The 10926-nt window shown below is 39.2% G+C and overlaps 1 protein-coding gene across 1 annotated transcript; it reads right to left on the bottom strand.

Moving 5' to 3' along the window:
* Window positions 1–2833: 2833 nt before the first annotated feature.
* Window positions 2834–10579, bottom strand: DNTTIP2 (deoxynucleotidyltransferase terminal interacting protein 2; the record flags this gene model as incomplete). The annotated part of the gene is made up of 7 exons (XM_083868017.1): window positions 2834–2986; window positions 4314–4423; window positions 5115–5279; window positions 5644–5739; window positions 6410–6545; window positions 8052–9787; window positions 10463–10579. 7 exons carry the CDS (start codon window positions 10577–10579, stop codon window positions 2893–2895), a joined length of 2454 nt encoding a protein of 817 aa, XP_083724143.1. The 3' UTR covers window positions 2834–2892.
* Window positions 10580–10926: the final 347 nt, after the last annotated feature.

Consider the following 10926-nt stretch of genomic DNA (forward strand, 5'->3'; position numbering starts at 1 on the left):
GGGCTCTGCTCTCCCCCTCCCGGCCCTGCCGCCCTCGGGCAGCGGGACAAGGGCTCTGCTCCCCCTTTCCCGGCCCTGCCGCTCTCAGGCAGCGGGAGAAGGGCTCTGCTCTCCCTTTCCCGGCCCTGCCGCCCTCGGGCAGCGGGACAAGGGCTCTGCTCTCCCTTTCCCGGCCCGAGCTCCCCCAGAACGCTCAGAACCGACACCAGCCCCGCGGGGCCGCTACGCTTCCAGCACAGTCTGGGGAAAGTAATTTTACTTGAAAAACCAAGACTTTGTCTTTCCTGGAGGCACTTCAGTTACAATGGGTCACCATGATCTATTTCTGGTTACTTTGAAGTAATGAAGCAAGCCCACAAACTGCAGCCGACAAAACACCAGAATTAACATCTTTTCTAACTTACCAACGCATAGAAGATGAAGAACCATTTTAATTACAGCAATCAAAATAGGTGGTAAACCAAAACAGTAGCAGCAATAAACAAACCACCTTGATTTTGCTAGGAATGGAACAAATTAATCAGATTCATTATTCCTGAATTATTAAAATTGTGGAGTTTCCTTGATAAATTATTTTTAATCCTGCAGGTGTAACTTTTCAACTGTAATAATGCTTATTTAAAAGCAATAAAGGAAAATCTGAAAATCAGGCACATTAACCATCACAGTCAGTAAAGGCTGAAGTACAAATTAGCACAAATATTTCTGCCATTAAAAGAAAATACTACTGGTAATTGATAGGCAAAGCTTCAAGAACGTATTTATGTGTTTTGAGAGAAATCTAATAACCACAGGTGCATTAGGGTTTTAATCTCTCCAGCACCTTAAACTTTATGCCAGTTTCAAAGCCCATGTGTCTGTGCTGTAAACAGGTGGGTAAGGAAAGGTGCTCTGTGCAGTGCCTCATCTAACACAGGCTGAGGCACGAGCAAAGGGGACGGGCATAGGCAGCCAACACAGCCTGCAAGTGCCACCCTGCAGCCCTGGGTGTTCCCAGCACCTCTCACTCCGCCTGTACACAACACTGCTCACAGCATGGGACAAAACAGAAGGGATTAGAAGAACCAAAGGAAGGGAAAAGACATGGAACACAAACCAAGTCCCTTTCTAGCTATGCTGCACATGAAGTAACTTTGGAGCTATTGAGCAGCCTGAGCAACAGGCTGCTTGCTGTGTAACACCACAGCTTGCATTTCTCTTTTTAAGTTTTTCAGACTCACATGCTGCTTCTCCAGAGTTGCACTAGAACACCCCAGGATCCAACAGAATGACTACTGTGGTGCCTTGTTTTTTTCTCAGTGTTCAGTATTAATTTTTTTGTGCTTCCATGTCTCAGCCAGAGAACAAGACACCACAGTTGGTTTTACTGGCTTTTTAATAATTTACTAGGAATTGAGATATTGGCATAAATATCATTGCATTAAAATAGCCTGTGCATATTAACTGAGACCTGGGGACAGTGGTTCTACTTGTACTTGTTTAGTATTTCCCAATGAATTAACTTCACTTTGACACCATTCATCTCCAGGCAGTGAAGAGTTTTTAAGCACTCTAGATTCCTGTCTGTTTCTGGTAGTAAAACATTATGGCCAACTTTGGAATGATAAACACCCCCAAGGATCTGAGAAAAACTTCCTCCAAGCTTCAGTTAGTGGTTAACATATACCACAATGCTAATTTCAGCACAACTAACTAATCCTTTAAAAAACTACTCAGTAGAAAACTTGATGGTTAAACATTTGTCAAGAACATAGTTAAGCACTTCTTGCTTAAGATTTGCAACCTTTAAAACTCATTGTTCTTGTGGCAAAGAAACAATCAACCACTCTGATAGTGACTTTGACCAAATCACCCAATCCACCTAAGACAATGTAGTGCCAATTTAATTTCTTCTATTATCCATCTTTTCTGCAACCTCACAGCAGTAACTAAGTTACACTACTTTCAACAGCAATAAAATGACCTGGTCAGTAAAAACCAACCAAACACCAGAGCAGTTCTGACAACCACAAAAGGTGGTGAACCGTCACTGCCAGGGGACTGAGCTGATGACATCTCTGGCTCTACAGTGGCAGCAGAGGCCTTCCAGACTCACTCTATTTGTTCACCTTGAGCTATTCCAGGTCAGCTAACAGACACAATCTGCACACCACACCCTAGATGATGGATGCCAATGTTAAGTTATTCTGAAAAATATCATTGCGCAATAATCAAATTGTAGAAATTAATACAAGCAAAATAGGATAATTAAAATTTTATATATAAGTATTACTTATTTATTAAATAATACGTAGTTTTTATCTTCTAAACACTATATATATATAATAATATATACACATATAAATATAAAAATCTATGTGCAGGCACTGAATTCTAGAACGTTCTCTATACTATTATGGTCAGTGTTGAAATAAACCCTTCACAACCAAACCATTTTTCAATACCTTCCATTACAATTTTGGCCAACAGCACCTCTGACAAGTCATGGAAAATATTCTGGCACACAATATGTGCCAGGATGAATTACACATATAACTTTAAACTGAATTTTCTAATTAATTGATGTGAAGTCTGAAGCCTGAGAAAACGATGATCTCTGAAGCTGAATTTTGTACTCAGATTTAATGTTATGCTTTCATATCATTATCTCTTTACACAAATATTAATTAAAAGTAATTTAAAATCTAAATTAATTTAAATTGAGACACCTGATAATTTGCTAAAGCTTCTTAACAAATACTCATGGCAAAGATTTCCCTAAATGTCAATTTGCACATGACCTGCAATCTTAAAAAAAAAAAAAACAACCAAACAAAACACCACAACCAAAGCATTCTGTAAGAAAGTTTTATAACAAATAAGTTGTTCCAGCTTGGTATTTTTCTTCAATTCTTAATTGCGAAATTTCTTCTTCTTCCGATTCCTCTTCCCTGCTGCAAAAGCTGCTTTTTCACTCATGATCTCCTGATACTTCTTTTTATTATATCTGAACAAAATAGATAATTTACTTTTAAGCATGGCAAACCAAAGTTCAAGAAAAGATAACATGGACAGTACTCTATGCACATTATTTGCCAAACTCAGTTTTCTCATGTTTTCTGAATCAGATTCTTTGATTTATACACTTATGCATAGGTAAAGGGGAATCAACAGCTGGATCAATGATAAATGCAGGTAAATTTGATTTGGAAGTAAATTCTATTGAATTTTGTAATTAATTTTGGTGGAGGGGTCTTCATTGCATATGCAGTCACATATTGGACAGTTTGCTGAAACACTGCTACTGCTCATAAGGGGAAGACTCAACAATTTTGACAATACCATGAAGAAATTACACCCATTTTATAGTGCCTTCTCACCACACTCAAGATAATGAACCTTACTGTACTCCAGACAGAAAACTGAGATGAGGTGAACACTAGACAACGAGCAGGGTAACTGCTGAATGTGAGTTGCCAGCTCCTCTAACACAGACTTATGTACCTTCACCAATGAGTATGAGACACACACTGAGCAGTGCTGAGTCTTTAAATGCAACACCAAAACCTCTCTAATGCTGAAGCATATGATTAAACCCCTTAATTAGCCATAATATAAAGTAACTGATCAAATTTCAAATACATTCTTTTTTAAAACTTTCTAATAAATACCTAATAAATCAGGTCAAACCAGAAAGCTACTTAAAAATAGATACAGGAACTTGCCTTCCCAACATTACAGTTAATTTAGAAGTCTGACAAAATTAACTCCATAATACCAAATCATGCACTACTTCATGTTAATATGTGAAAAGGGAAGTGCAGATTAAGATCATGTAATAACCAATACCAAAATGAACCAACTAAATTATCTACTCCAACAACTGTAGGCTATGCAGACATTAATTAATCCAATCATAATGTTCAAGTAAATCTTCTAGCACAATTTTGATTCTCATGACAGGTAGCAGACTGATGTATTTATAAAATGAAATAATATCAACATTCACAGAATTACAGGCTGCTCTTTTCTATCAATTATGGCATGAAAAAATAATCAGTCTTTAAGAGAGGCTGCCAAGAGTGATGACTAGAGCTGGATAAAACCCTTTCATGAAGATGAAATATACATTATCCCAGTCTAATTATCCCCTTAAATAAAGGTTCCTTAGACCTTCTAAATGGCAGTACTATGGAAGTGCTAAAATACTAAAATTTTTTCTTTAACATATAAAAAACTACCCTACAAGCTGAATAAAACCAAAAAAGGCTACAGAGTTAAAAATATTCCTCTTTTATGTGAGATATTAGAATTACAAAACTACTTTTAAATACCTTCTGAACTCTGAATCTGCAAGCAACTCTTCCACAATTGTTCTCTTCCTCTGTTTCTTAGGGATTCGACTGTGGTAGAAGTCTATGGGAGAATCAACTACAGTTCCAACCTAGGAAACAAAAATGAAAACATTCTTACTGTACATGAACAGCAAGATGTTGATCATTTTGCCTTTTTTTTTTTTTTTTAAATCGCCAGCAACAAGTATGAAGACACCTACAGAGCAGATGAGAATGACAGCTGCTTAATAAAGTGCAAAATACCCAAATAAATAAGTCTGTACGTAGAGTCCCTTTTGGTCTCCTCCCATAGTGCAGAGAGGAAGGCCTGAGCTTTAAGACTGAACAGTTTTCCATAGTAATTTCTTTATTGATGCAAACCATTTCAAAGCTGAGAGCTACAAGTAGCAAAAAATTCAGCATATCACAAAGGTAGCTGTGTCTGTTTAAACTGTAGTAGCTAGTAAGAACAAAAGCCAATTATTTTCTACACACTTGTTTAGGAAAGCCAGTACTGCAAAAAAGCAGTGAATATCTAGTCCTCCAAGGGTTCAAAATATGGATTCAGCAAGATATCTGTTCACTTCTGTGAGCTCGGCCAAAGCTAAAAACATCAACAGCATATATGTGACACAAAGTTAAATAGTTGCAAACTCCAGCCAAGTAATCAAAAGACTTTAATAATTAAGATAGGAAAATAAATGAACATAGAAACTACCTACAAAATAGGCATTATTAGGTATCCTTAAACAGCTGTTCAAAACTTCAGCAGTACAATGCCACCCTCTGCTGCTTCCTTACCTGGAAGTACTTGGGGAGACCATCTCTATCATTCTTCTTGTAGAAATGCTTAGGGTCCAACGAAGCTCTCATTTTCAAAACTTTAAGATCATTTTTCAGTTCACTTGTGATTTCTGGGGCTTTCATACCAAACCAGCCATCACCTGTTGTTTTCTCTCGCTCTGCCTAGGATGCAATACCAAGAACAATGAATTTGAATGCAGTAACTAGGACAGGATAGAAAAGAGAACTCCTCCCTACAAAAGACAGATAAAGCCTTTATAATGTAAATATGTACCCTTAAAACACATATTCTACGACCACTATTATAAAAGAGCACTGCATCAATGACAGATTTGTACTGAGCATATAACCATTCACTTCACTGTGCTGGTGACTTGAAAGGATGGCTTTTCACAGGACAACTCAAAGAAGACACTAAATGGCAGTTCCTCACTCAGTTTCCCATGAGGCCTGGATATGCAAAGAGTCCCAGCATGCAGCTTTCTACCACAGCTTGTTTCATTATTTGAGGCAGCTCTTCACTTACCCTGCGTTGTTTCTTTTGCTGGTGAAGTGATTCCCTGTAGGGTGGGACACATTCCTTCCTTTCAAAGTCTGGAGTTATTACACTCTTCTGCAAGAGCTGTAACGATTTTTTTGAACATTAGAGACCCACCTCACTGATACAAGTTTTAGTGTTTAACTTTATTTACCGAACCTACTGAAGGAATGATGCAGAATCTAAGCAAGCATTCTAATGCAATACATGAGCAGTAAGTAAGGATCTTCAAAACAGAGCACTGGACAACAGAAAGCAGCTCATTTGCTCTGGAGGATGTGAGACAGCAAATCCTCCAGAGTAAAGAGGAGTATCAGGGAAAAGCCAAAGAAAACACTCTCAGCAAAAAAAACCACATTCCCTTTACTTCAAAGGGTGCTTTTGAAAAAAACTGCTAAGTTCATACTAGGGTATAGACTTTTATTTATTAGAATTCATTCTGGCTATGGACTAAATATCTTGTCAGTAGATCTTAAGCTTGTTTGTTAGGCAAAACTCCAGGTATAATCAACTTTGGTTTATTTTACAAGGTAATGCTAGAATTTGCACTGTTTTTCAGTTTCTGAAAAGTCAGGTATATTTAAACTTTCACCATTAAAACCAAATGTAAAACCACACTTTGGTCAAAAAGAATGTACATTCTCAGTGAGCCATGAAAAAGATACTTCTTTAAAATCAAACAAACCAACCTTCTTAGATTAACATCTTTGTGTTACTGTAGTCACAGATAACTGAATAATTGTAAACACATTACCTGGTCCTTCTTCTTCTCCTTCAGTGGTTCAATTGCACTTGATCTAGGTTTCTGGTTTTTTGCATCAAAACTGATATATAAACCACCAAGCTTCTTGATATTCAAACCAGGGTCTATGCTGCTGGAAAGACGTAAACTAAAGGAGAAAGAGTTCATTATTAGAACATTGTAACATGCATGCAGCTAAACCTTCCACTGTCCTCTGAGGAAGATGAACAGAAAATATATTTTTCTTATTCTTCCCAATTAGGTTCAGTTCTGCAATGATTTTAAGTCTTGTTATCTAGATTATGTAATTCTGAAATGACAGGTGTGGGGTGATTCATGCCACTATATGAAATAAGACTTATTCTTAAAAAATACCTGTGCAATCACTTCCACAAATCTTTCATATTATCTCTAATGCCGGACTCTCATCTTAGATATTATTATCTTATGTATGACTGAATTCTTAAATTTGTTTAACCTTGCCAAAAGAACTCATGACCAACATCCTTCTATACACTGACAAGCCTGCTAGCTAAAGAGAAAAAACCCAACCATATTGGTGGTAAAAATACTGTAACTCTTAATAAGAAGTATGAAGAAACTAGAATTCACTGTAGGAATGTTTAAGTCCTTGTCTGTATAACCATACTAGGAACAAAGTCATTAAACTTGGATAAGAAAGTGGTTGGATCCAGAGGGTTGTGGTCAATGGTTCAGAGCCCTGATGTTTCTATGAAATTTCAAAGTCAGTATGTTCACATTTGTTTCATTGGTTCATTCAGGCAGCCAAAGGAATGTATCCACAAAAGTACAATGGATGTTTTTCATGACAAGAATATTTAAAAGCTCTAAACTACAATGGTGAAAAGTTGGTAGTACCTAAAGAAATACAACAGGTATTTACTGTAGCTTGAATGCTTATTAATACAAGCCCTTTAACAACTTTCTATCAAACTGTCACTGATCTTGTATAATGAGGCCTTCACACTGAATGCTTGGCTGTTTTCTCAGCTATGACTTCTGGCCTACCTGAAGGTTTTTACTAGATTAAGACTTATTTATCCAACCTAAAAGAGCATTATGCTTCAAACATAAGACAGGATTTTTGCAGTAGCTGGACTACAAGAGTTCAAGAAGTATCACTCCACCTAAATTATTCTGATTCTATGCTAGTTTTCACCTGAAGTGTCACCATCCACAGCACAGCAAGAACTGACACGTAAAATTATACGCAACTGTTTAAAAAGCATGATCTAATCAGGCAAAGTGTAAGGAATTTACTGGACCTTTTGTTATCTACATTCCAACTGGAAAAAAAAATTAACAAAACTGTGACCTAAATAACCAACTCAGTCAGCCTGACCAGTTTAATATAGTTTCACATTGTTTTTTAAGCTGAACATGTACAAGGTCTCCAAATGCCACAAAAAATTTCACAGTTCTGTTGCTACTATATTCAAAACTGAAAAACATCTCAAAACCTAAATTTATGGACCATATTCATGTTTTATAATACGTGCAAAACCATTTTCTGCAGCAACATGACGTGATGAGACTAGTCCCTTATTTATTCTGCACTTAATGTGCATATTCTAATATGCATATGCTTAAATGAAATGCAGATTTTTTTAGCTATTCCTAGCAAGATACTTACACGTCAACCTTGTTTTTCAACAGATCATCATCTTCATCTTTTTCATCTTCATCTATCAATTCCTCTTCATCCTCTTCCAAGTCTGATTCTTTATCTTTTTCACCTTCTTCATGATTACTTTCAGCATCACTGTCTTGGTCTACATCATCCAGATAATACTTTTGGCTGGAACTCATGCCAGGCTCAGTATCAATTGCAAAAAGACCATCAACATGCAGTGAACCGCTTTTTAAAGATTTTTTGAGGGAAGGAGTTCTCTCATCTGATTTTTTATAACACAGATTGTCATCAGCTGTATCTATGTCTGCCACATCACTATTTTCAGAGTCCTCATTGTCACTACTGCTCAGAAACAATGCAACAGAGTAATTATCACTGCTTGGTTTTCCACTGCTGTTGGATACCTTGTATTCTTTTGTTTGCTTGTCACCACTGTTTGCACTAATTCTGAGCGTCCTGCTTTTACCAATGCTTTCAGTTGTCTGTGCAACAGCCATGTCCTCTGATGGGCTGCTCACTGCACTAGTTTGCTCACTCTTCTTTAATTCATCATCACACGAGGAAGACTGCTGTGCATCTGCCTCAGCATCTGCTTTTTCACATTCTGGAATGTTTTTACTTTCATCTGGTGTTACTTGTCCCAGGGATTCTAGAAATTGTTTGGGACTCATGCAGTCAGTCAAAGAAACAGCCACACACTCTAACTTTCCCTCCCTGGCAAGTATTTTACTGTCATTTTGTATTTGGCCGCATATTGCTTCTGAATGGTCTATCTCAACAGACTGTGTATTTTTTTTTGTTTTTTTCACAGGTGATTTAGTATCTCTTTGTTTTGTTTTTGTAAGACTGGATGTCACATCATTTAAAATCTCTTCATTTGTGTCTTCACTCTGAGTTGCATTAGCACATTTGGAAGCACATCTGCTTTTAGGTGAACTGAGTTCTTTATTACTGTCAATGAGGGTGGAAGCATCTTCTGTGTCACTGATAAGTTCTACAGTAGGTCTAGAATCAGAAATTATTATGGGCTCAGATTCAATAACACCCTCAATTAAATTCTCATCTTCTGAAACATATCTATTTTTTTTCTCAGTCTGCATAGTATTTTCTGCTTGTGATTTCATTTGCATGCTCCTAGTAATTCGTTTGGTAGTGACAGTTGGCTCCACATGAGAAATCAGGCAACATGATTCTGCATCAGAAGTATCTTCACTCTGGGCTTCACAAACTCTGTGTGGCTGCAATTTCTTTTTACTTTGTCTGCTCCTTGTACTTGTGGGGACATTAAGCATCTGGACACCAGAAACAGCAGAGGAACAAGACTCAGCTTCAGAGACATCATCTTCATCCAGAATCCTACTTAACTTATTGACAAAAGCTGTATTGTCATGTCTTTTTTTGTCAGCAGAATCTGGTGGATAAGGAATTACAATCTGTCGCCTTCGTGTTACTCTCACAAACAAAGGTGTCTGCAGACCAGACACAGAAGAGCAGTTTGATTCTGCTTCTGACACATCACCATCAGCTTGTGGTTCAGCAACTGATTGTGCTGACTGAACAGCTGTGTTCTCATTCCTAGTGATCTGCATCTCTGAGCTACCACTGACATCTGATTTAATTTCTGCATGCTCCAACTCTTCAAGTGGACATTCCTGAATCACCTCTGGCTTACGAACTGATTTAACTCTTCTAGTCATCCTCCTAGTCACAGGAGTACTCATTTCGGCAGATTCCACCTAGGAAAGGAGTAAAATAAAGGTCTGGTATTGACAGATGAAATAACCACATAAAAAGAATGCTATAAAAACAACTAAGAATCTTTAAAAATAAATCTACTTAAATTGACAGCATATTACATGTCTCTGTGTAGCCCTATCTATGTGGGAGAAGCCTTGACAAACCATCCCTTGCTTATCTCTCTACTGTATTTTGGTCAGGGCAGGAGAAGAAAAACACACATCCTTTATGAAATATAAACAAATATCTCCTGATTCTAAGAAATTCTGTCAAGTTGTCAGGGGAAGCAAATTCAGAAAAAATGTTCAGAAAGATTCAAAGACTTCCTCAACTGTAAGTCTCTAAATACTATAAACTATAAAATGTCGAAATATGTCCCAAAACGGTGTCCAAAATCAATTGTAGGTTTACGAACACACTGGCCTCTCAGCAATAGCAAAACTAGGTATGATCTGCTAAGTATTATTTTAGGTGACAGAGAAATGCCAAAACATCTGTCATGCAAAGCAAAACAAGCCCACCTTTAACTCCCACCGCTAAATGGAGCTAAATGACCCCCGGCGGCCGCTGCCGCCCCGCAGGGCCGGCTGAGCAGGGGCGGGCCACAGTCACCGCCGCCCCGGGCCCGCTCCGTGCGGAGCCTGCACCGCCCGCCCGCTCCCGGCCCCGCTCACCTCCGCCGCACCGCCGGGATCGGGATCGGCTCCGGCATCGCCGGGGCTGCTGCCGCCGCCTGCCCGCGCCCCCTGCTCCCGGCGCCGCGCCGCCGCCGCCCGCCGGGTGTTCACCATGCTGCCGCCGCGCCGCGCCCGCCCCTTCCTGCCTGCCTGCCCTTCTTCCTGCCTGTCCTTCTTCCTGCCTGCCCGCCCTCCTTCCTGCCTGTCCTCCTTCCGGCCTCCCTGCCCTCCCTCCCGCCTGCCGCCCGCCCTTTCCGGGAGAGAAGGTTCCGCGGCGGCGCCCCGGCCCCGCCCCGCGAGGCGTGCCAGGGCGTGGTGGAATCGCGGGGTGCAGGCACTTGGAAAAGTACAAAATGTGCGACAGTATAAAATGCTGCACTGAAAAGACTACGGCATTTTCAAATTTTAGTTAAACTTTCAGGTTTTTCATGGAAGGAAATCCCTTCTCACCCACCCTGATG

This window comes from Zosterops lateralis, assembly GCF_965231275.1.
Source record: "Zosterops lateralis genome assembly, chromosome: 9".
NCBI lineage: Eukaryota > Metazoa > Chordata > Aves > Passeriformes > Zosteropidae > Zosterops > Zosterops lateralis.